Source organism: Prenolepis imparis, unplaced genomic scaffold (assembly GCF_030444845.1).
Source record: "Prenolepis imparis isolate NDT839.2.m4 unplaced genomic scaffold, iyPreImpa1.0 SCAF_14, whole genome shotgun sequence".
In the NCBI taxonomy this organism is placed as follows: Eukaryota; Metazoa; Arthropoda; class Insecta; order Hymenoptera; family Formicidae; genus Prenolepis; species Prenolepis imparis.
This window is the reverse complement of record NW_028141172.1, coordinates 7,507,675-7,534,730: the sequence shown is the minus strand read 5'-3', so window position 1 is coordinate 7,534,730 and position 27,056 is coordinate 7,507,675. Positions and strand designations below refer to the sequence as shown.

Sequence of the window (27,056 nt, the reverse complement as noted above, 5' to 3'; positions counted from 1 at the left end):
ATTCGAAACGATGAATATCGACAAAATTTATATAAAGCATTGCATGTCTTACGATATTACGATGTTAATTCAATACTGAAATATTTTTGAACAGTAAAAATATTCCAAAATTGCTATTTCTTAATATATAGCTGCAGTGAAAATTGCTTTTAATATTTTTCATTTAGCATTAATGCTCTACTTTAATGGCTTGAATTATTATTATATTTTATTATTAATTTGTATAAATGTTAAAATATTTAAAAATTTCATTGTTTAAAGATATTTCAATATGGTCTTGCAACGTCGATATGAAGATTTGCAAGGATGCGAATGTGAATTTATGCAAAAATAATAAAATTATGAGCTAGATTTGTTGAAAATCAAAGACATCAATCTTATCTTGGATCATCCTGAATGACAATCAAATGTTAACATAAAATGAATCTTCTATCCACAGAAACTAAATTGATTAGGTATAAATATACAAGGTTTTCGAAAAGTGCAGCGAAATATCTCGAAAAATGTGTTTTATAGAAAAATGTTTCAGACAAAAGTTGTTGATTTAAAAAAAATCTATTGTATATAATTTGCAATAAGCACCTATATATTTTTTCTTAAAAGAAGCTGTGTTTTCTTTATAAATTAATTTTTCTAATTATTCTGTGCATAAAAATATTGAGGTAAAATTATCAAAAAATGAATACTTTACCAAATATTGCATGTAAGATTATGTTAAATTAAAATATCTTGTAAATTTACTATTCACTTTTTAGCCTTATAATTTTTTATTACGAATATTACGAAAAATCGGTTTATGTAAAAAAAAAAAAAATGTGATTCCATTAAAAAAATTCAAGGTGAATTTCGTCCTGACCTTGACGTCACCTAAAATCAAGCTAATAAGGCCAGTAAGTAAACTTTATTTAAATCCCCTACAACTTTGGTCTCAAATATTTTTATATAAAACTTACATTTTCCGAAATATTTCTCTGTCCCGCAACTTTTCGATCACTCTGTATGTATTTTGTTCAAGAGAATACATATAATCAGGAGAATAAAAAAATCGATTTTTTAATCTTTATATCTTTTTAATCCTTAAAATTTCAAGAATGCTCTTAATATTTTTGATCGAAATTTGTTGAAATGATGTTTTTCAAATTTGCGAGCGTGGCAAAAGACGTTTTCCTTTTTAGCTTAAAAAAAAAATTAGAAAGGTGATTTCTTATTTTTGTCACTTTAGATGTATGCATTTCCTCCAAAGAGAAAAGTTGAATTTTTGTTTATAAAAAATTAATTTTTTTTCTAGAAAAATGAAGAAATGCGTCAATAGATGTCAGCGTTGTTTTTTTTGAAGTTATTAGTTTTCCTAAAATGGCGGGAACAGATTTTTTGGTGCTAAAAAAACTTATCTTTGGAGAGTCGCGCTTTTTTATCGCGTAATAACAAAAAAAGGATTTAACTTATTGTCAGACGTATTTTTAAACGAACACCGCGATCGCGTTGGATTCAATAATTAAGTTGTGGATACGAGATTTGGCGGATTGTCGGATGTCTCGCTTCCGCTGCTGCTGTAACGCGGCTGATCCTTAAGAGATTCATCGGTGACGACGACGGGATTGCCGGGAATGACGCAGGAGTGATTTCGATTGGCGGTTACCGATCCGTAGGTGTCCTTGTATAAGCAGAGACCGCAGAATCCCGTCGCGTTGTAGAGCGGCAGATTCATCAAACCGTTCGAGACGGCGAAATTTCTGCAAGAGACACATGAGACTCCGATTACACAGTATGACAAAAAAAAACACTTTTTCTTTCTCTCCGAAGTATGATAGTACGTTTCCGAAGATTATTTCGCGCTGAACACGATGCCGTTGTCTGAATTTGCCTAGCACATCAGGATTTAAAGTAAATTGTATAATAATGAGCCAAAAATGAAGTTTTTGGTCATTTTTAACATTTGTTTGCAGTAAAAAGAAAATTGGTTTTTAAATAAACTTAATGACATCTGAAAATATAATTCAAGAGCTTTCAAACGAATTTTGATTCATGATTGTACGATTTTTTTTCAAGTTATGACTGTTTGAATTTTATAGATATTCTAATTTACAAGATAGGTAAATATACATATATATATATATATATTCTTATATATAGCAGCAAATAAAAAAAGTAATTGTAATATAAATTTACTTCTAAAGAATAGGTCAAGAAAGAAAGAAAAGATAGTTTGATCCTGATACAAAAAAATATAATAAGACATCCTTTATTCGTTATTAGATCCTTTAGACTTTATTAAAAAAAAAGAAAAGTTATTTTATCATCTCTGCATATTAAGTTAGGTCTAATGTCCAATTTTGTGAAAACGTTGAATTTTAAAAATAGTATAGATATTAAATATATAAACGTATTTCGAAAATTGAGATTGCAAAAAATGAAGTAAGCCAAGTATTTGCCTTTTTTGTACTGTAGATTATACACGAAAAGTTTAAAATTGAAACAGCCATAACTTGAAAAAAAGTCATACGATCATGAACCAAAATTCGTTTAAAAGTTCTTGAATTTTGTGTCCTACTGTGTTATGAGACGAAATTTTTCGCAAATTCTTAATTACACCGATGACTTAATAATTAATCGACGAACATTTTCGGATACTCATTGTTATATATATTTTCTAATCTCACAAGGTTTATGATTACTTTTGTGAAAAATGGTCCCGGGAAAATTGCAGGTAGGGCGCGTGATATCAATTCGTGTATCCCTGTTCGCTCGAAAGAGCTTTTATTCGGCGAAGCATTAGGGGAGGATAAACTGCGGATCGCGTGTCGGCGACCCTCCCTGCTCGTTTACGTTCCTTAATACTGTGGTTGAGTTTAATGAAGACTGTTATTGTGAGATCATCCCCCCATTAGGATCTCGTAATAAGAGTTCCCATGACACTCCATTTTTTATCAATATATATTTATATATTAAAGAGTATTAAGGGTGCGTGGTGTAGAGAATTGTATGTACGTTGTATTCTCAGTGCCCGAGTTCAAATCCGGCCAGAAACACCTCTATTTAATCGTCACCTCTCGAAAGGCAATGGTAAACTATCTGATCTGGTCGTTCGGAACTGGTGTAAAACTGTTTAAGTTCCGTGTCTGTGGAAAAACTATAATAAGGGCAAATACATGTAGAGAGGGATCATCACCCTCTCTGTCCAGAGAATATGGACTGTGAAAAAGAATATTTTAGACCAACAAGAATCTTTAATCACAAGAGATGAAGATAAGGGGAGCTTTCTAACAAGAAAACATAAATAGACACAATGATGCAAAATTGGCTATCATGACATTGTGTTTATGTGTATTCCTTGCTTCCAAAATTGAACCAAAGTTTGTTTGGATTTTGTCAATAGAATGGTATTGAAAGTAATCAACAACTAATTTCATAGCATATACAGGGTGTTAAAAAAGTGGCGGATACGCTGTATAGGGGTGAATTCCTGAGGTTATTTGGAGACGATTTTTCCTCAGTGAAAATGTCGAGGCACCAATAATTTTCGAGTTATAAGTAATTGAAAATAAAGGGCTTTTCGTAAACTAAGTATTGTGGAATTAAAATATTAACAAAACTACATTCTTCAATTAATTTCAAGTCGACTTTAATTTAATAGAATTTTAATTTAAGGCTTAGTTACCAAGATATATGATGGCAAAAATTGGGAGCTTGCAAAAAATGATGACTTCTCTCGACATTTTCGTTGAGGAAAAATCGTCTCCAAATAACCTCAGGAATTCACCCCTATACAGCGCATCCGCCACTTTTTTAACACCCGATATATTGTATATGATCTTGACAAGTGACACTTTTTATCGTGTGTTTTAGAAGAAGGATTTTGCAGATTAAGTGATACTCGCACAGTATAAATTTGAAAATAGAAGACACAAAGAGCATAAGAAGCATTTCTGCTGTCTTATGCTCTTTTTTATTGAAAGGGTAAAAATTAAAAGTGGTTTACTCCCTTTCGATGTCTTCTATTTTCAAATGTATACTCGAATATTACTTGACCAATCTATAAGATCTTTTTTTCTAAACAAGACAATGCTCGTCCTCATACTGCTTTTTTAATATATCTCTTCGATCTTTTCATCAACTTCGAAATGGGATATTCTGCCTCATCAATCATACAATCTTGACTTTATCTGAATATATAACTTGTTTGAATAATTGAAGGAATTTTTAAGAGGTAAAAAATTCAACAATATAGATATGACAAAGCTAATAATAAAGCTGTGCAAAGCTGATTTGGCAAGCAACAAAAAACTTTTTTGAGATTGAAATTAAGACACTTTCATTACGATGGAAAGAGTGTATTACAGTTGAGGGGGATATATTGAACTATATATTGAAAAATTGACTATATACATATATTGAAAAATAATATGTAATAGATTGTGTTATAAATAAAATTTATAGAAACAAATTTTCGCGCGTTAATATTTGACGATGTCTGACACCCTAGTATAAATATGGAATATAATTTAACACAATCCTTAACGCGTCGAACGCGTCTCGATGAGTGAAAGTTTGTTTAAATAAATTTTATTTAAAATCAGTCGAAAAATATAAAGTTTCATTATCTTATTGCAATCCTAATAAGATATCCTTAATGTTCGAGATAAATTGAGATCGCAAAAGATCAAACCAGATGTAAAGGGAAGGGGGATTGCGACAAGTGGATGAGAAAATCCCCGCGGTTAGCACGGCCAGTGCATTTATCCGTGGGTTTATCGAGCGTCAGGTGCATATCGACTGAATAACGCCGGGGCTATCCCCGGCAAGGCAAGGGTAGCGACGAAGAAGAGGAGGGAGGGGGAGGAAGGGCGGGATGATTCGGTGGACCTCGAGAGCGACGCTCGACTGCGACGCGAGCTAGGGTGATTCCCGATGCGATATGCCGCTAAATAGCCTTAAGTAGGATTATGTCTCGTGCTATTATGACGAAGAGGTGAGGCGAGGAAACAGGAGGAGGAGAAGCTTGTACAAATTTCGGCTTTGTGCGAGAAGCCCGATCGGGACGTCCCGACACCTCGCGTCGCGTTCCCAAGAAGGGAGGGTGCTCGAGTTTTCGTCTGCGAATCGTACCGGAGAGTAATTGTTCGCGATGAGATTGAAAACTTGATTTTCGGTGAAAAAGCGTGGTCGACCATTCTCTCTCCTGCGATTTAGAATATTTCAAGGAGGGTTGTAAAGTTTCGTCTTTACAAGAATCCTCAAATCTCTGCAATGCAAATGAGGCTAATAAAAATGGAAAAATTTACAATATAAAAGTTCCAGGATGATATAAAAATTAAATATAAAATACATAATAATAATACAAAAATTGAATCCAAAGTACATCTTGTATGATCAAAAAAGAAAAAAAATATTTTAGGTTTTTCGTATAATCCACAGTATAAGAAAGGCAAATGCATGCTTGCGAATATGCTTACTTCATTTTTTGCAACTTCAATTTTCTTAATACATTTATATATTTAATATCTATACTGTTTAAAATCCAATGTTTTACAAAATTGGACATTAGACCTAACTTAATATGCAGAGGTGATAAAATAACTTTTTTTGAATCAACAAGATGTCTCATTACATTTTTTATATCAGGATCAAATTGTCTTCCTTCTTTCTTGACCTATTCTTTGCAAGTAAATTCATATTACAATTACTTTTTTATTTGCTGCTATATATGTATAAGCATACTTATCTTGTAAATTATACAGAATGTTTAAAATTTAAACAACCATAACTTGATGAAAAAAATCGTACTATCATGAACCAAAATTCATTTGAAAGTTCTTGAATTATACTTTCAAATGCCATTAAGTTTATTTAGAAACCAGTCTTTTTTGCCGCAAAAAAATGTTTAAAAAATGACCAAAAACGTCATTCTTGGCTCATTATACCACAATTTACTTTAAATCCTGATGTGCTAAATAAATTCAGACAACCGCAATCGTTCAGTGTGAAGAAATTTTCGGAAAACGTACTATCGCACTTCGGAGAAAATTTTGTGTCCTATTGTAGTAGGAAATTTTTTGCGTTTTGTTTTATTTTCTCTTTTCTCCTTCTTTTTCTCTTTCGCTCTCTCTCTTTCGCCAGTTTTATAGAATTATTTTACCACGGAATGGTTGATGAAACTAACAGCCACGCACTCTAATAACGCATTAGAGAGCGCAATACATCACGTCGACAAGATAACGATTCGGTTGGATGCATAATGCGTGGGATGCACAAGGCGCGTGGGATATGCGCGAGAACTGCCATATGCTCCGTATGGCCTCTTACTTTTCCCGTGTCAGCTTCAATAAGGCGGGGAATTAGGATTGTGCGTTTAAATAGCTTTGAGAAATAACATCGACAAATAACCAACTCAACTATCCTAACTAAACGAATTAACTGAAACGAATTATTAATTTTCAAATATAATATTTCTATAAATAATGAAAAGGTTTTATTATATATGCGGATTATTCAATAAATAAGTATACTATTTATGCGCAATTTCATGGCGCTCTGCTTGATTTTGAAACTTTACGCAAGAAAGATATATATACAGGCTGTTTTATCTAATTTAAGTATCTTAAATATTTCGCTTTTGTTTTTGATGATGCGAAAAAAAATAAAAAAAAGATTGTTTGAAAGAGACAAATATGAAATGAGAAAAAATTTGTTTCAAATCATATTCTTCGAGATTTCAAGGTTATCGATATATTTACAAAATAAGAGTACATATTATTATCATATTGTTAAAAGCTGAGGTCAAGACCAATTCCGGTGATCTATGATAGTATGACCTATGGACTTTTATGTGATTTTGAAGTCTCGAGAAATACGACCTAAGAAAGAAAAATTTTTTGTGTATCATATTTCCTCATCTCCTATACAAATAATGTTTTTCTCTGACATTTTTCTCATACTCTGTATCTATAAATATTCATAAAATTGGAAAAATAAGTTATTTAATAAAGTTTAAAACTACGATCTAATTAAGAATCTAAGGATGTTGAAAGCGAGGAGTTTGAAATGATGAAGACCCTAGAGAATATTTAATGATATCAATGATAATCAAAGAGATAATATTTTTTAGATAAAATATAGGAAAATAGAAAAACCAATACCTATATTGTTGATCCAATTGCGCTTTCTCGATCCTCTTGTCTTTGGCGCGTCTATTCTGGAACCAGATTTTGATCTGTGTTTCGGTGAGCCTAAGGGAGGCAGCGAGTTCAAACCTACGTCCCCTCGAGATGTACTCCCCTCGTCGGTACTCGACTTCCAATCTCAAGGTCTGTTCGCCGCTGAACGTCGTCCTCTGTCTTCGCGGTCGACCCTCTTTTCTTCTTCTACGTGCCACTGTAAGGAAGAAAACTCTTAGATTTTTCGTTACACTTATGTGATATCCATAAACAGAATATCCTGATTTCATTTTTTTACGGCCTCGATTTATTTGAAGAATCGAGGAACACTTAGAAAATTTTTGGAACGTCAGAAATATTTTTGGTCTACTTTTTAAGAACTTTTTAATAACTATTTAAATTTCTGATGGGGAGTGGCTTTGTGTAGAAGTTCTTGACTGATAGTCGACAGGTCCCAGGTTTGAATCTGCTTCGATCCGCAACACCCCATATGCCTTTTAAGAGGTTTTTGGAAAAGGATTGTGTTGTCCAGTAGAAATAAAGAGGCATATTCTTTGAAAAAAGATGATAAGAAAGCAGGAATAGGAAGAAAGACGGTTAAGAGAAAAGAAAAATGAGGAAGAAGAGGAGATAGGAAAAGGGAAAGGGAAGGGTTCTAGATGTGAGGTCGCTTATGGCCAGGCTGAGGGAAGTTCAGTAACGAGGTTTCGAGTACGCTCCTTTAAAAGTGCCTTTGTAATCCCGAGGAGATAAAATAAATAATTTTTAAAAAATTTAATGATCCCGTGATCAGCGTGAAACAATTAGGACGATCACGCGACGAAGTCTCTTTCCTGGATTCCCCCTAACACCTGGATGCTCGTACAAGTGATAAATGATCAATTCCGAGAAAAATACAAGCCCGTGAAACTTTTAATAATTTGAATTTCAATATATATAGTTGGGAAAATATACACGTGTGCCACATTTATTTTAATTCGATTTAATCTTTATTTTTTGCATATATTCAAATAAGTACAAGTCCGGGCGAGGTAAATCTGGACTGCGCTGTAATTTCATCCTCGTCACGTGACAGAATAATTAGAATACGCTGGGATAAGCAACACCGGAAATCGTGACTTTCCGAGGCTTCGCTCAATCCGGCCCAAAGCGGATATGGGATCCTGATTGTTTCTTGAAATATATCTCATAACCCTTTATAATAGAAGATACAATAAATTTCAAGAAAAAAAAAGGGAAAGAAAATGTTACAATAAATAAAAGAATAACGTAAAATGAAAGATTCTTGTATGCACACACCTATGTTCCATAGAAAAAATGTATATATATTCAAAAACAGAGTACTTTTAATGTTTTATTCTAAATATTTTTTTTCTCCTATGCCATTTATAAAAAATGTTTCATACAAAAATTGTTTAACTTTAAGGAGGACGCAAGACAGCGATATCAATTTGTATACAGATAGCGCTTTCGAGAAATTCACTAATCATCTTTTTTTTAAAATGGAAATCGATTTTTTTTTAAACAAAAGTTGTCCCCTCGAAATACCTACAAATATAATATATTAGTTAACGGTTTTCTTATGTTTTTTCATAAGTTACATAATTTTTTAATTTTTAAATATTATTTTTAGTATTCTGTAAACATATTGAGAATTCTTATAAAACAGAAACCTTAAAAGTACTTTCTTGCCATTGCTGCACGTTCTTCGTTGAATGGAGTATAGACGAATAATTTTTGCATTGTTTTTTTTTTTTTTTTTTTTTTAGAAAAAGTGAAGAAATTTGAAAAACTTGCTCTTGTTTATATAATTATATATAAATTTATATCTCTCAAAGAATAGGAATATTTCTATTCTTTGAAGCAAATTGTAAGATCACGGAGATCAAAATCAGGATACACAAGTATGTATGCGGATTCCGGCGCGATACAATTCGCGATATGAGATTCACGAATATTCGGCATGCACAATATTTTCCGGCGAGTCGAGTCGGTAGCTTCGTCTCTCTCTCTCTCTCTCTCTCTCTCTCGCGAGAGAGAGAGAGAGAGAGAGAGGCTTAAGGACCGGTGAGGAGGAAGAGGAGGAGGTGGAGAAGGAGAAGAGCTGATTTGTGCAGGGAATATACCACGATGTGTATCTCGCATTGAGGGGCGGCCAACTGCGTCTCGTAATCTCGTCACAATAACGCGACGAGGTGTCGAAGCGGGATAAAACCGCGCGTTCGTTCTCGCGTGCGATGTTTTCTGTCGCGGGCTTTCCCCGACAAACTTTCCAGATGAAGAGTGAAATGCGCTAATTCTCGCCCTGCGAATGATATCTGTCGGCAATCTGTTACGGAAAAACTATTAATATCTGACTGAAATGCTCTCATGTTTTTCGGCGCTCGTTTTAATTCGTGAAATTTTATTGATAAATTTGTTTTGGAATTTTTTACAAAATTTTAATAGCTTTTTCCGCGATGAAAAATAAAGAGTACGACCAAATTTCCCTCCTTTTTTCACCACTTATTTTAATTGAGCTAATGATGGTTTAAATGAAAGTTAAAATTTAAAATAGTTTTTCACAACTGGCGCATGTGTATTTGACGCCCTTTTTTATCATTTTTAAAAAATTAAAAATTTTGAGAATATTTCAAAAAATTAGGATATTTTTGAAAATAGTGTATAAATTTTTAATTGAGTCCTATTTTATGATATCCCCCCCCCTCTCTCTCTCTCTCTCGAAACTTTTTTTCTTAATATTAATCTTCAAGAAGAATGTCATTCTCGATAAATCATCTCTCGCGAAATAACTGAAACTTTTGAAAATCGGTTATATTTTTCTCGAAACAATTTCAGCGTGGAATTCGTATTCATATTGTCGCTACTGAGGAATCGTATATCATTGTCGATACTAAGAGAGTATCACTACATCCTCTCTCTCTCTGGACGATGGTCGTTCATCGCGTCGTTCGCCCGACGTTGCATAATGCGACATCGCGAAATCTGCTTACCGATTCGCGAATACTCAAACGCAAAGACGCCTTCCGATCCTCAGCTTACAGAAAGAGAGAGAGAGAGAGAGAGAGGGGGGGGGGGGAGGAGAGAGAGATGCGTCGTCCGAGTACTAGGTCTTTGGAAATGCGCGATGTTATCGCTTGCGTTCCATGTGCATATCTCCGTGTTGCAGATGAAACAGAATATATGTCCTTTGGCCGAAAATATCGTAATGTATTAAGTGTTATATAAAATCTATGCTAAATTTGGAGTAATAATACATGATTTTGAGCGAAAAATATATTTTATATATAACACATGTGAATCCAATCAATAATAACCAAGCGTTAAGAGGATTTTAAGCATCCAAAAAAATCTGTCAAATAAATTTCAATATAAGTAATTTTGTTAATTTAATTTTGCTTTAAATGTGAAATTGATTTTTATATGCGCTTAAAGATATAAAAATTAAAATGTTTCGAAAATTCAAGGCTAATACTTCGAAACAACCAACTTTTAGAGCATAACCCCTGGTCCATAATGAGTAATTTAAATCTTAAATCTTAAGAAATTGATGATTAATCACAGTCAAGTACGAGGAGAATGACGAGAATACTCGACTGTACTTAATTAATTTCTTAAGGCTTAGAGCTTAAATCACCAATTGTGGACCAGGCCTAATAATTAACACATACACAAACAATAATTAATTCTTCATTAATTATTTAAAATGAATTAAATTAAAGTAAAATAAAATAATTGAACAAGATTGATTAAATTAAACCGCGTATTAATATCTCGACAATTTTTTATTAAATACACAAATATTAGCTTTCGTATCACGCTACGCGTGATCAATTTTCGGATTCGCGACATGCGAGATAGTAGCGAGAACTTACGGAACGCTGAAAATCCTTGGAAATGGTGTTCGACCACGGGATGATGGCCGGGGATGAGACCGTTGAGATGCGGCGGCAGCGCGGACGGATGTGCGAGTTGCGTCAAGTGTAAGGATGGGTGACCAGGTGCCCTCGGGAAGAATCCATGCAGAAAGGGCAGCTTCACGCCCGCGAGCACCGAATCCTTCTCCGCTCCCTTGTCTTCCAACACCTGACCCTTCACGGCGTCGTCCGATGTTTTCTCGGGATCTTTATTGGAATGTGACGTCTAGCGGAAAACGAATTTGAAAAACAAAACAATTTAATTCGACTTTGATGTGATTTATTTAAATTTTAAAGCTCATCAATCGTCGAAAAACTTTACTCCACATTGGAAGGAAAGAGATAAAGTCTGAACTAGTTCAGCCAGTTCAGCTATAAAGAACAGACCTAATATACCGCTTGCCCAAATGAGCTCTAGTTTGTATGATTCTACTAATATCGCTTGAATTAACTTGAGCTGGGCACGTTAATCGAGATAATTAGATATAAACTTTCGAAATGCACGAATTCTGAAAAAAATGATGCCATATTTTATCTTAGTCATAAGAAGAAAAGTGAAGATATCATCTCTGTGAATTTGGTATACTCACATGGAACATTTTGTGCGACTCGAGCGAACCGGGCAACACGTGCGGGGCTTCTTCCGTGATTTCCGGCGAAGAGTCCAGACTTTCCCGCGCGTGATCCTCGTCCTCGTCATCCTCCGTTTTCTTGGTCGCCTCCAAGTGGCCGTAAAGTCGCGCGAAGAAACGTCGCGGCGACGACGGTCTTCTCGTCTTCTTCGCAGACATTTGGCGGAATCTTCAAATTCGGCGGCCCATAGATATCGAAAAGAACTTTAAACGTCGAAGATTTCTTCTAGCGAAGAGTGAGAGTAAGAAGAACAGATTTCGAAATCGTCTTCAGACGAAAAGTGATTATTTTAATTAAAGGTTATAACCTGAAAATACTCTCTTTTTACAAACGCATAGAATGTTTTCTTTTCGAATATAGGATGGATGGATTTGTGAGAAAATTCCTTTGTAAACAATTAGAATATATCTTGTTATGAATGGAGATCTCTCTCTTAGAGAAAGAGATGACTTATGTAAAATAGTTTTGTCAAATGAATCTTTTGAATCTCTCCAAAATACGCGAAATGTAAAATATTTCTTCCAAGCAAAGAAAGTTTAGGATTTTTCACATTCCAATATTATCAAAAATCATAGAAGTTTCAGCTATCTAATGTTTCAATAGAGTCTTCAATCCTTAAATTTCTTAGAGAAATCAGAATTGGTTCCAAACTTTCGAACCTTAGAGAGTTTCATACAGTTTTCAAACGTTACAGTTTCCAAACGTTAAACCTAAAATTTCCAAAAGTCCAGGATCGACCCTTCCTTATTCCTGTCTCTTTCGTCCACCTTTTTCTAAAATTCTTACACGTTTCATCAATTATTTCTTCTTTTCCATCTAAAATATTATCTTTCACTCGATTGCTGTTATTTTCGGTAAAATAACTGTGAAATAAAATATCACTGGGGGTCACAAAACTTCCTCGCAACGCACTTCCTCAATCGAAGTTTATCACACAACCATGAACGATCGCCAGGATGGAGGACTCGGAAATTCGCGAGAACCAGAGAACGTCGATCTCCGACGCGGGACGGCACGCGTGTCTGGATCACCTAGCAGCCCTGTCCTCCATTCTCTCACCTCGTACTCGGGCTAGGACGATGAAGCAAGGTAGGGGGGCCACGGGGGCCACGGGGGATACGGTTTCTCCCTTCTAGGAGAAATGTTTCTCTCTCCACTCTCGCGGCCACCCTCCCATTCTCATGCGGCGCTGTGCCGCCCCTATGCGAAGCTGCACGTGCGGCCGTATTTCAGTTTCACTTCCTGCGGACGGATAAACACGCGGATAGCTTCAAGATACGCTTATACGGTTTGCGCGATTTTTCCGAATTCAAATTGCCAAGAAAGATTTATGAGATATTCAAGAGGATCGAGACGAACAACGATTATAAAGATGTATAATTGATCTATGAATTCTTTGACCATTTGGAATCGATTCTTTCTTTACAAGAGTCTTAAGGAAGATCACCATTTGTTACAATGTACTTTTTATTACAATGTACTTTTTAATATAAAATATATACATATACATATATATGTACAATACAATATATGCGTAAAGAGTTTCGGAACAATCTAATATTTTGGAAAGGAGGTATTTTACAAAAAAATATTTTAAACAAAAATTGTAATGTTTAAAAGAACCTATTTAGCGGTTTAAATGGTTTAACCTTAGATGCCATTACCAAAGTCATGTCAAGGTTATCTTTGAATCTGAATTTTTTAAATGAAACCACTATATTTTTTTATATAAATCAATTCCTCATAATATTCTGCATAAAAAGTTATAAGGCTAGGATGGTTAAACAGTGAATAGTTTACGAGGTATTTTATATTTTAATTTGACATAATTTGACATAAAAACTATATAAAATATTTCGTAAAATACTCATTTTCCGATAAATAATTAAAGGAATTAATTGGTGTAAAGAAAACACACAGTTATTTTTAAGAAAAGTATGAATTTACAACTAGCAGCTGTACTTTATTTTGATAATCGTGATACATCAATCATGCGTTATGCTTCGCGAAGAAATGAAAAGGGAGCGCTTTCGCGAGTCAGAATGAAAGAAGTAAACGCGCGCGGTTTAGCGTGAACAGCCTGAGATTATTTGTGGGTTCAGTCTGTTTTCAAGTTTCTCAATACGGCGAAACAACACATCCCGATGCGTCCTGATTATCGTTACCTATTGGTATTCGAATGTTCCCCCTTCGATTTTAATCTTCGATTAAAGGCGATATTACATACCCTCCTCATCTCATGGTGAGGTTATCATCTATTTCTGGTACAGATATTTCTTTTTTTTTAACATCAAATCGCAGAAAATTTAAAGAAACTGAATTATAATAAAAATAAAAATAAAAATTTTTTGATTGCACTTTTGTTTTCCCTTAACTGCATATTTTGAGAAATAAAATTTTCAAATTATAGAATATAAATTTTGTGCGTGTAAATTTGACTGCGTGTAGAATGTTTTATTTCTATTACATTATTTCTTTTAATGGCAGATTGATTGATTTAATTTAAAATTAATTTCCTGAAAATATAAGCAAATTTCAAATTATGAGCAATTAAAGAAGAAGTTCGTTACGAATCATAAATAGATAATAACATTATATTTAGCTAATTTTTAATGAAAATTATTTTGGTATATAAAATTTCAATTTTTCAAGTTTAGTTACTTTTATATACATATGTTATATACATGTATATAATATGTTACAAAATAAAATAAATAAACAATTTTTTTTTATGAGAGCGATAATCTGTCAATTAAAAATTAATGTAGAGGAAACAAAATATGCTATTATTATTAGGATATACTATTATTATAGTATATATAAAAAAACAGAAGATGTAGAAACAAAAATATGCTATATATTACTATTATAATTTTAAAAAATGTCCAATTTCAATAAACATATAACATCGAAGAAGATCCAAAGCAATGGATAAAAATGTAAGAAAATTTATGTAGATATTTAAAATTGTTCTTTTAAATATCTAAACTTTTTGGAGTATTTCTCTGAAGTTCAAGTTTAACAATTTCCTTGAATCTAGAACTTTGTAATCCGATTTAAAGCTTTAAAGTCTGCAAACTTTAATTTGTTTGAGATATATCGAGAATATCGTGAAAACTTTTTGAAGATCAAATATCATTGACTTAAACTAATTTTAAAACTTTACAAACTCTGTAATGTAATTGTCATAATTTTTTATTATTTTAATTTTTATTGTTATAATATTTATTATATTTTTTTATTACTTCAATCTTTAATTCAAAGATTGCCCTGTCTCATCCTCGCATCTCCCTCATTCTTTTTTAGATTAAGCCAAAAATTAAATAACAATAAAGATAAAATGGTAGAGTTGAAAACTTCTCGCAACACTTTTCGTCGTCCGCATCAGCAGCATCCGGATCTCTCGTCCTATCTCGTTCTCGACTCGTATCTCCCTCCCCTTTCTATCTTCCCTCTCTTCTCCCCCCACTCCCCGCTTCGGTTCCCCGGATGATCTGATTGTTTCCCGTGAGATTTATCCGCGCGGCGGAGGCGGATTCTGGATGCCAGGACCAATCGGGCAACAGGCGGGGATCGAATGTAATTAGAGGAGCCAACCCCGGCTCGAGGGGTGAGCGCGAAAGAGCGCATGCGCGGAAACGCGCGAGCGCGCGCGCGCGTGTATATGGGTGTCTAATTCCCTTTGTGCGCCGCCTATTGTCGGCATTTACGATTATTACGCTCACGCTGATTTCCGCGCGCGCCCGTCATCGTCGCGTCGCCGTCGTCTCGCGACAATACAATTATCGTTATCCCCCGCGGTCAATACGCGCGAGGACGATGCGGTGTCGGGGACGACGGGGGTGCGCGGGCGTGCGCTTATATCGACGCGCTTCTCCGGAAAACGAATTTATTATTATTATCGTTATTATTTTTTTGTCTTTTTTTTCCAAACAAGGCAGCAAATTAGCAAAGCTCTCTATCCGTTCGGAATAGCTCATCTAGATTGATGGCAACCCAAATAGCACAGCATAGATGATCATTATGAGCTCAAAAAAAATTTATTTTTCCTAATTCTTTATGAATTCACGTAAACTGTTCGAAATAAGCTCAAAAAGGATTCAACATTCTTATGGCATATGAATTTTTTATTTATTTGAAAAAGGACTCAGAATTGGTGATATATATACAAATAAATTTACTGTGCGCTATCTGGGAAAAATGTATAAAATCTCGTAACTAAGAATTATGATGCGTTGCTTCCTTTATCTTTCACTTTTAAATAGCTGTCTATATGGAATACAAGAGAGGCACAGATATATTTATTAAGACATTTTTATTTGAACGTGGACAGGCTTAATTAGCGAGGATCTTATAAGGATATCTTTTCGAGCTTTTTTTGGATATTAAACCATCAACTTCCGATATTTTCTCCCTGATTTGATATATTTTGCTTAAATTTAGCACAATCTTTAAGGATCATTTTTCTTTAAGGATATATATTTTCGAGGATTTTTTAAAAATATTAATCTAATTATGTTGATTAAGCAAAATCTTATTTTATGTGTTTCTACAAATATTTTTTACTTTTATATATGTATACAAGGTGTGTGAAAAATATATATCAGGCAAAAGTTATAGAGTTTTGAAGAGAGAAAAAAAATTGATAAGTTTGAATTTTAACTAAGATCATTTTTCAAGGTCATTTAAAGATCAACCCTAGTAACTGTAACAATAATGGAATTGCTGTCTGTAATTTCTGTAACGAAAAAAATTATTTATTACATTTTTTCGATAACCAGCAATGAATTTAACAATTATTTTTATCGTTACTGTTCGAATCTACGCGGTATGATTTTCATGCAAACAAACACACATATAATATAAATAAGAGCATTATATAATAAAGAGTATTCTGTTATAAATTAATAGATAATTTCATAATAAAATTTTATTTTAAATTAAATTATATAATTTAAACTTTTACAAATTAAAGACAAATTTTACTTGTAAATTAATACATCAGGATTTTGAAATTGCTTGAAAAAGTGCGAAAAACGTTTTTAGTTATACAGGGTGTCTCACAATCAGACCACCCGTATCACCCATTTAAAAACTAGAAAAATTGTTATTTTTAAAAAATACAAAACATTTTTTCTATAAATCGGGTGCGCTCTATCGAATGGTGATATTTTCAACTTTTGGTTCCGACTGGAAATAGGCGATTCAGACCGGAAGTGACTTTTTTTAAATGGAACATGGTATTTTTTATTACAGATTCGGATTTTATGCGAAAAAACATGAAACTTTTGTACCAAATATTTTTTTGAAAAATGTCATTTATGTCCTTCAAATGACATTTAAAGCTAATGGAGGAATTTTTGAGCATTTACTGTAAAAAGAGTGAATTACTTTTATGTATTTGTTCCGTGTTTTGTTCAAGATTAAAATACAATTTAATTTTTCCACTTATATGTTTGTTTATTATTTAAGTCACATATTTCGTACCATGTAATATAAAATTAAAAACGTCGTAGAGAAAAATAGTATTAACAAAAAATGTTTATTTTGAAGTCTTCTATTTAACACCCTGTATATGTATATGTATAATTATATTTGTAGTTCTGCAAAAATTCAGCAACTATTGCAAATCTGTATGTACGATAAAACCCTTCAATTTCTGTCATGCAAAGAAATTTTTCTCGACGACAAAACTAAATATGAGTGAACCACCATATATATTTAGTAAAAGAAGTCTTTCAAATGTGATATATGATGGTATAGTGGCAATCTCTTTTTGACATTAATATGATAACCTTCACGATATACGGACATGACGCGGTTGCATCAATGTCGTAGTTCACCTGGCAAACTCTTGAGGAACGATAAGAGAACATCCAAAAGCAGGATATGTCCTCGAAGACTCGTACGGAGCACGGGAAGTTTGGAGTTACGTCGAAATCACATCGCTCGTCGTAAGTCTTCGTATCGTATTTGTCGTTATTGGAGCCGAATTTATTTATTGAAGATTTAATACATGTATATATATATAGGAAGCCAAAGTGAGATTTTGGCCTTGACGGAGTCGCGCGGACCCTGGAAGGAGGGTCGGTTGGCCCTAGGCCTGTTTTGCACTCTATCGTGCTCGCAGTGCTGCGTGTGGAACACCTGGGGCCCAATAGCGGGTTTTGCTCTGCGGGCTTTCCCGACCTGGAACGAATCTCTGGTGGCCCTGCTGTCTAATTGGGGATGCATCAGTTACCTTACCTGCTGTATACCCTGTTGTTGGTTTCTCTATAAAAAAGGTGATCCTGTAATCTGTAATATATCGTATTAAAATTAAAATTAAAATAATTAAATTAAATTAAAATTAATATAAGGCCTGGCACTGTCCCTGCGAATGGCGGCGATTCTTTCAACTCTGGCGACCTTCATTCGTTGCGTATCCTCTAGGGAGAACGTCTTCACGATGTACGTTTAATTTCGTGTGGCTGATCGCTGATCGGGATTAAAGAGGATGCTCTTTTGTCACTCAGAATGGTGCACACCGCGGCCATCCTGAACGGATTATCGGGAGTAATCCTTGGTCCTGCCACAGCATTGGTCTCCGCGGTTTGGTTCCCTCCTGGAAAACGCACCACCGCTACTGGTTACCTCTATAATTTATTTTATATAATTATAATTATTATTACACAGTAACAAAAAATCACTTTTTCTTTTTCTCCGAAGTGCAATAGTACGTTTCTCGAAGATTATTTCGCGTTGATGAACACGATGTCGTTGTCAAAATTTGCTTAGCACGTTAGGATTTTTAGTAAATTGGAATGAAAGGGACCAAAATGGTGCTTTTGGCCTCTTTTAATTTTTTTTGCGGCATAAAGAAAACTGGTTCCTAAATAAACTCAATGGCATTTGAAAGTATAATTCAAGAGCTTTCAAACGAATTTTGGTTCATGATTGTATGACTTTTTTTCATCAAGTTATGGCTGTTTGAATATTTTAGGCTTTTATATACATAGTTTAAGAAAGGCAAATACATACTTATTGCTTACGAATAGGCTTACTTCATTTTTTGCAATGCTCAATTTTTGAAATACGTTTACATATTTAATACCTGTATTTAAAATCCAATGTTTTCACAAAATTGGACATTACACGTAACTTAATATGCAGAGGTGATAAAATAACTTTTTTGGATCAACAGGATGTCTCATTACATTTTTTGTACCAGGATCAAATTCTGTTTTCTTTCTTTCTTGACCTATCTATATCCTTTGCAAGTAAATTTATATTATAATTAATTTTTTATTTGCTGCTATATACATATAAGTATGTATATTTACCTTTTTTGTAAATTATACAGTCTAAAATTCAAACAGCCATAACTTGATGAAAAAAGTTAAAATTCTGATTTAATTTTTGAGACTAAAATTATATATTGAGCTTCACGAAACGATTATTCTTTTTCTTGGATATTTTTTTGTTATGATATGTGCTATTATTACTACATTAATTTGAACAAGTCGATCGATATTGTAGGTATATCTTCTGCATGCAATCAATTGGGAATGGCGATTTCTTACTTAATTGGGCCGGTTGTGATAGAGAACACAATCGCGTACAATACAACCTTCTTGATAAATGATGTAAATTCTAACGGAAGTGTTGCTTTTGATAAAACGTACGCCATGGCATTGCGAGCGCAAATTTTGTCTCTTATGAGGATCGGTATGGTTTTTTAAAAAGAAAAAGATATATATATAAAATAATTTTCTATTATTTATGTAGAGTAGAGCTAAAAGATTCCAGTAAGCAAATAAATGTTAGACTTGAAATAAAATAAAATTGTTGAAATAATTAGTCAATTTTTTCGCACTATATTGTATAATAATTTCAGAATTTGTCGGCCAATTTCTGATCCTGATAGGCATTCTTTGCTTCTTCCCGGAAGAAGAACTCTGTCAATCTGTAGTTTTTTCTGAAATTTCCGAGCGTCTAAGTCTCGCGGAATCCGTCCTTCGTCTTCTAAAGTAATTTTTTATTATCTCTTTGAGATTCCGAACGTATAATTTTGTAAAAATTTGTTACAATTTATCCCTTTTTTGTGGTAAATTCGTGATGTGCTACATCACTTTTCATTTCACGAGAGATTGTCAAGTCCCTTTGGCGCAGAGGATAGCGCGTTGGACTTCTAATCCAAAGGTCGTGGGTTCGATCCCCACAAGGGATGATGTTTTGATCCTTTTTATTTTTTGTCGGATTTCTTTTGTTCTTCTTTTTAGACATTGATTTATGTATATTAAATTTCTCGATCTAAAAATAACTAAATATCTCGATTAAATAATATGAAAAAGCATCAACATATCCAAACTTTTCCTTCTTGTTTATTTATATACATGTTAATATATATTATTATGCATTTATATTTGTATTTATAATTAATTTATTATAGAAACTTAACTATCCATAATCTGGTTATTTTTGTTTATAGGAACAAAAACATGTGGCGTCTCTGCTTGGCTGCTGCGCTTAGCCAAGGTGTTACTGGACCTTGGCTTGCGATGATGACAATAACTTTTGATGCCAGCATTACGCAAGTAAGAGTATACAGTTGTACAGTTTAAAATATTTTAAAACTTTGAGAGCATATTTTTTTTTATCCAGAAAGTTAAAAAAATTTTATATTTGATAATTTTTTCGAAAATAACTAAAAAAAAGGAAAATATCAATCTGTTAAAAGTTTATTAATTAGTCAAAATTTATTAATTATTAATCAAAATTCTCAGGAAGAAGCGGACAAATTAGCTTTCTGGACCATCATCGTTAGTGGCGCTTTGAGCTTGATAGCGTCGCGATTGGCGGACGCTTTTCAAGGTCGTCTGAAGGTCACTCTTTACACACTGCTGACGATATCGTCGGCGATGTTTCTATGGATACTCTTGCTGGATGATCGTATCTTAGCCTTCCACAAGGGTGAGCTATACACGGCGGTGGTCCTAGGGATATCCGCCAGCTGGTCCACCCCCGCTCTTTTTCTTGAACTCGCCTCCGAGATTGCGTTTCCGGTCTCCGAAGCCATCGTTGGCGGTTATATGATCTTCCTGTCGAATCTCATTGGCGCACTCTTCTACTTCTCATACTTCCTTCCATGGATGAGTAAGGACGGTTATGATATTTCAACATATTCTAACTTAATATTATAATATACATATATTATACATCGGCCAAAAAAAAACGGTACACTTAAAAAGTAGTAAAATATTGTAAAAGTTCAAGAATTTATAACTCAGTTAATAATTATGATATCGAGGTGTTTAAAAACCGAAAATGAAGCTTGAAGTCTGTAGTTTGAAAAAATTTTAGTGCCGATTACGTGAAATAATCAGTTTTGCAATGACAAATGACAGAGTGAGAACCTGCAAAAATGATAAATAGAAGATCCACTTTTCTGAATTGCACGGCGTAAATCAGTTGACGCTTAATGGGATAAAAAGCACATGAAAATTCAAACTTTTCTCTTTAAAATGCGCTTTGGCGGAACTCGATACGATAATTTTTCGCTAAGTTATCTCAATTTGAAAAAAATCGGTTTTTATAACGACAAATTATGATTTAAAATGTGTATCCGCTATCTTTATCAATTCGAACCGTTGCAATTCTATTTAAAAATGTTGTATTGAATGCGGGATGTTTGGAAGCGATGCAAATCGTGCTGGGCATCTCGCGCAAACAAAGTCCGAATAGGGTGTTTGCGAGGTTTTCGCCGGTACGAGTTCGGTACTACTTCCTCGAAGATCGGAGGGTATCCATGAGGATTTGCGCGAGATGCCCGGCATGAGTTGCATCGCTTCCGAACATCCCGCATTTAATACAACATTTTTGAATAGAATTGTAACGGTTCGAATTGATAAAGATAGCGGATACACATTTTAAATCATAATTTGTCGTTAAAAATCGATTTTTTTCAAATTGAGATAACTCAGCGAAAAGTTATCGTATCGAGTTCCGTCAAAGCGCATTTTAAAGAGAAAAGTTTGAATTTTCATGTGCTTTTTATCCCATTAAGCTACGTCAACTGATTTACGCCGTGCAATTCAGAAAAGTGGACCTTCTATTTATCACTTTTGCAGGTTCTCACTCTGTCATTTGTCATTGCAAAACTGATCATTTCACGTAATCGCTAAAATTTTTTCATACTACAGACTTCAAGCTTTATTTTCGTTTTTTAACCTCGATATCATAATTATTAGCTGAGTTATAAATTTTTGAACTTTTACAATTTTTTACTACTTTTTAAGTGTACCGTTTTTTTTGGCTGACAATGAGTGTATTATATATATACTATACATATATCATATTGTATACAATATTATACAGTGTCTCGAAATTAAATGTCAAAACTTTGTGAGCGTGTAGAGGATCGATAAACTAAGAAAAAAAATCATTTAGAAATTTGCTCGTTTTTGCTTCGTTTTGGAGAAAATCGCGAAAAAAGCAAACAAATACGTTTTCGGTAAAAACGTATTTATATTTATGTTTACATTTCTGCTTTCCTATAATTTAGTTAGTTACTCATCATCAGAAACCTTCAAATGAATTACACCTATGATAATATGAGTACATATTCTAACGTTGAATATGCCGATATGGTTTTCATGTACGGTTTCTGCGATGCGTTCTGGTAATGTAGCTAATGCTTTTCGGATGCTAGTCTCAGAATTGTCCTCAAAATAGTGTAGGATACGATTTCTTGCCCGCAAATCTGCTCTCAACGTTGCCTGAAATTGGTCATTTTTTTGACAAAATGAAAATGAACCAATCTCATGCAATTTATTAAGAATAATCAAAATGTAAAGACTCGTCGATCCGGCACTCTTCTGTTCGGAAATCAGAAATATATTCTTATATTGCCTCTGATGCATTACTATCACAGAAATCATATACGAAAACCATGTTGACATATTCAACGTTAGAATATGTATATATGTACGAGACATATTGTCACAGGGGTAATTCACTTGAAGATTTCTGATGAGTAACTGATTAAATTGTAGGAAAAAGGCAGAAATGTAAATATAAGGCCGGGTCTACAATAGGTGTAGTAAGCTCTAAGTCTTAAGAAATTGACCAACTACATAGTCAAGTATGAGGAGAATACTCGACTGTAATTGATCAATTTCTTTTAAGGCTTAGGGCTTACTACACCTATTGTAGACCCGGCCTAAACAAACTCAAGAACGTTTAACCTTTTTGTTTGCTTTTTTCGCGATTTTCTCTAAAACAAAGCAAAAACGAGCAAATTACTAAATGACTTTTTTTCTTAGTTTATTGATTCCCTACACGCTCTCGAAGTTTTGACATTTAATTTCGGGACTATATATATACAGGGTGTCCCATTTTAAACGATCATTCCCAAAATTTTTTAATTTTTGATTGTAACCAAGTACTTCAAACAAAAGTTGTTTGATTTGAAGAGAGGGACAAAAGATGGCGTTATTGAATTTTTTCTAAAGGATACTTTTCAAGGTCATTTAATAAAGGTCATTTGTTTTTTTTAATTAAACCACCATATTTTTTTTTAATAAATCGATTCCTCGTAATTTTCGGCATAAAAAATTATAAGGGTAAAATGGCCAAAAAATGAATAATTTACGAGATATTTTATACTTAAATTTAATATAATTTTACATAAATTATGAAATATCTCGTAAAATATTCATTTTCCGATGATCTTATATCTTTTATGCAAAATTAATTAATATAAAAAAAAAGTTGTTTTAAAAAATAAGTATGTAAATTGCAACTACACTCACTCCAAAAAAAAAGCGGTACACTTAAAATTTGGGAAAAAATTATCAAATTTCAAATGACAATAACTTCGTAAATAATAAAGATAGAAAGGTTTATAAAAAACGAAAATGAAGCTTGGAATCTCTACTTTAAGAATCTATTTATTTTAATGTTGCGAGATAAAATTGAAAATGGCGGATGACAGAACGAGAGCATGCAAAAATGAAAAATAATGGTCCGAGTTTGCCACGGCACATGGCGTGAGTCAAATGTCGGAACTCAATGGGATTTAAAGCATATAATAGTACAGAGTCTCCTCTTTAAAATGCTTTTTTAATCATCTCGATACGATGATTTTTCGCTGAGATATTCACATTTGAATAAAAAGGCAACTTTTTACTTCAAATGCGAATAACTCTGTGAAAAATCATCGTATCGAGATGATTAAAAAAGCATTTTAAAGAGGAGACTCTGTACCATCATATGCTTTTTGCCCCATTGAGTTATGACATTTGACTCATGCCATGTGCCGTGGCGAACTCGGATCATTATTTTCCAATTTTGCATGCTCTCGTTTTGTCATCTGCCATTTTGAAAAAAATTGTTGCACATAATTGCGATATAAAATTTCGAAAAGTGGAAATTCGAACCTTTAAAATGCTTTTTGTAAAATCCTGCTAGTTGTATTAGGTGCTGGGATATTCAATTTTGAATTTTTAACAACGCCGAATTGCAAGAATAAGAATTCCGTGGTTCGCCAGCACCGCGGTATTTTAAGATTCCAAATCGTCCTCGTGGTTGTGTGCGTATGTGTGTTAGTGAGTGTGTATGTGTGCGCACGTGTGCGTGTGAGAGTCTCCTCTTTAAAATGCTTTTTTAATCATCTTGATACGATGATTTTTCGCAGAGTTATTCGCATTTAAAGTAAAAAGTTGCCTTTTTATTCAAATGTGAATATCTCAGCGAAAAATCATCGTATCGAGATGATTAAAAAAGCATTTTAAAGAGGAGACTCTGTACTATAATATGCTTTTTATCCAATTAAGTTACGACATTTGACTCACGCCATGTGCCGTGGCGAACTCGGACCATTATTTTTCAATTTTGCATGTTCTTGTTTTGTCATCCGCTATTTTCAATGAATTTATCTCGCAACATTAAAATGAATAGATTCTTAAAGTAGAGATTCCAAGCTTCATTTTCGTTTTTTATAAACCTTTCTATCTTTATTATTTACGAAGTTTTGTCATTTGAAATTTGATAATTTTTTCCCAAATTTTAAGTGTACCGCTTTTTTTTGGAGTGAGTGTATTATAGTAACTACATATATTTTTTCTTACAAACGTGTTTTTTTTATACCAATTGATTTCTTTCATTATATTATGCATAAAAATATGATTGAAGTGTAAGATCGTCAAAAAATAAATATTTTACGAGATATTTCATAGTTTATGTAAAATTATGTCAAATTTAAGTATAAAATATTTCGTTTTGGCCATCTTATCACCTTAAAAGTATCATTAAAGTATAAAGAAAAAGTAATGATTATACACGAAATAGACACTAATATTAAATTATCGAGATATAAATTATAGATTTAGAAATATTATTATCTTTTTTCTTCTCACATTTTTAAATTACATTTTGAATTTTCTTTAAGCTTAAACTATTTGCAGTTTTATTTTTCTTTTATTATATCTGTTATTATTTGTAATTTTCATTTTTGAGAAGTTTTAATTTTACTTTAAGCAGTTTTAATTTATGCTTTTTTTATCTTTTATCTTTATCATATAATTTATTTATTTTTTATTACTTTCTTTGCTTAGATAAACATTTATCGACGTATTGGACATTTGCAAACATTTCGATGGCAACCATACTCGCGATATACGTCAAGGAAGATTATAATCGTACAAAGATGAGGTAAATGAATTTATTTAACATCTTGTCTCTCGTGATCAGAATTGTTTAATTTGTAATATCACCACAGATCACAGATATCTATACTATACCTATAGACATATATCTATACCTATAGACATCTGTGAATATCACACAAAACAAATAGCATGCGATCAAGTAAAAGAAAGATAATAAAGTAGAAAGAAAGAAATACAAAAAGTACATAATTAAACAATTCAATTACAAAACACATATTTTACTCTAGAATTTTTTAGATTAAATCTATATTATTTTGATATTTATAAAATAAACTTAAATATAAAAATAAAATATAAAAAGATCATACATTTTTTTTACTTTTGATGTTGTAACTTAATATTATTGCAATGAGGAACCATAAAATCTTGTTAATTATATATTAGGATAAAATCTATATGTTTATATAAAATTTTATTTAAATATATTATATAATATATATATATGTCATATATATTAATAATTAATTATTGTTTAATTATAATTAAATTATAATTTAATTATAATTAAATTATAATTTCGATACTTTAGTTCGACATCTCTAGCATCTTGGGAAGAAAGAAAAAGTTGCAAAAGATTTCGAAGAAAGGAAATACGACGCTAATTCCATTCAATCAATTATTTAATTAATAATTAATATAAATATATATAACATCATTGATTTTTAGCTACAAACAAGACTGCAAAATGTATAGGAATTACTCTAACAATAAAAAAAATTATTGAAAATATATCTACTTTTATTTCGTCAAAATGTATATGAAACGATTTATAAATGCATGGCAATAATTTATTTAAAGGATGAATGTATCATATAATATATTATATCATATTAAAGTAAAAAATATCATTTCAACATATAGAGTTATGAAAAATTAAAGAAAATGTTTTTAAAGTTTCCGTCTTAATATATGCAACATCATCTTAATATTAAAGTCTTTCGTTTGAAAAATATCAAATGTTGTTCGAATAGTAATTTCATATTCTCATCTTTCATATCTTTCCTCCTAAATCATGAATTATTTTCTGACTTCAAAAATAAAAATCTGGAAATATATATGTATATAAAATATAAATTAGAAGATGGATGGATCCATCTTTCTCCTATCCATTAATCTGAAAAAATGTTGTTTAAAAATATTCGAAGGAGGAAAGTTGAGCGTTTTTTCCATAACTTAAAAACTATATATGTGTATATATGACTTATATTTAAATAATATTTTTTATTTGTTTTAATATATATATATATATGTGTATATATATATATATATATATATATATATATATATATATATACGCTATATCTCATTCTTTAAATTTATTTGTAATATTTTTATTTTATATTTTATTTAAAAAAAAAAAAAAATAACCTTAAAATATATACTTGTTATTAGAATTCTAAAATGTAGTTATATTTAAAATTTTTAAATAATTAATAAAAATTTATTTTAGAATTTATTTATTCTTAATTTAATCGTAATCGCAACATTAAAATTTTTCAATAATTAATTTTAATCTTTTGTAAATAATTTTTATTAAATTATTTTAAATTAATTCTTTCAAATAAAATTTAAATTGTTATTAAAATGTTTATTTATACTTTAAATTAAAAATTAAAATATTGAATAATTATTTTGATATATAT

General features: G+C 32.2%; 2 protein-coding genes and 1 non-coding gene across 3 annotated transcripts; 2 read left to right on the top strand and 1 right to left on the bottom strand.

Annotated features, from left to right (window-relative positions):
- Positions 1-1,308: 1,308 nt before the first annotated feature.
- LOC145945385 (homeobox protein rough) lies at positions 1,309-11,884 on the bottom strand. The gene is made up of 4 exons (XM_083054349.1): positions 11,662-11,884; positions 11,030-11,297; positions 7,137-7,371; positions 1,309-1,733 (listed from the first exon to the last, which is right to left on the bottom strand). Exons 1-4 carry the CDS (start codon positions 11,860-11,862, stop codon positions 1,496-1,498), a joined length of 942 nt encoding a protein of 313 aa, XP_082910475.1. The 5' UTR covers positions 11,863-11,884; the 3' UTR covers positions 1,309-1,495.
- Positions 11,885-17,516: 5,632 nt separating this feature from the next.
- On the top strand, positions 17,517-25,400 carry LOC145945243 (solute carrier family 49 member 4 homolog). Its single transcript, XM_083054122.1, has 9 exons — positions 17,517-17,655; positions 17,737-17,988; positions 18,064-18,154; positions 18,220-18,332; positions 19,223-19,411; positions 19,581-19,713; positions 20,175-20,280; positions 20,470-20,839; positions 25,300-25,400. Exons 1-9 carry the CDS (start codon positions 17,517-17,519, stop codon positions 25,398-25,400), a joined length of 1,494 nt encoding a protein of 497 aa, XP_082910248.1.
- On the top strand, positions 19,841-19,913 carry Trnar-ucu (transfer RNA arginine (anticodon UCU)). The gene has a single exon. It is a non-coding gene; the product is annotated as a tRNA-Arg (tRNA).
- Positions 25,401-27,056: the final 1,656 nt, after the last annotated feature.

Excerpts from the sequence above, each read along its gene's own strand:
- LOC145945243 (XM_083054122.1), top strand. The coding sequence starts at position 17,517 with ATGACGCGGTTGCATCAATGTCGTAGTTCACCTGGCAAACTCTTGAGG. Across the intron at positions 17,989-18,063 it reads TTGGTTTCTCTATAAAAAAG|GCCTGGCACTGTCCCTGCGA; the intron begins GTGATCCTGTAA and ends AATTAATATAAG. Across the intron at positions 18,155-18,219 it reads AGGGAGAACGTCTTCACGAT|AATGGTGCACACCGCGGCCA; the intron begins GTACGTTTAATT and ends TTTGTCACTCAG.
- LOC145945385 (XM_083054349.1), bottom strand. The coding sequence starts at position 11,862 with ATGTCTGCGAAGAAGACGAGAAGACCGTCGTCGCCGCGACGTTTCTTC. Across the intron at positions 7,372-11,029 it reads CCAAGGATTTTCAGCGTTCC|TGGCACGTAGAAGAAGAAAA; the intron begins GTAAGTTCTCGC and ends TCTTCCTTACAG. Across the intron at positions 1,734-7,136 it reads CAATTGGATCAACAATATAG|AAATTTCGCCGTCTCGAACG; the intron begins GTATTGGTTTTT and ends TGTCTCTTGCAG.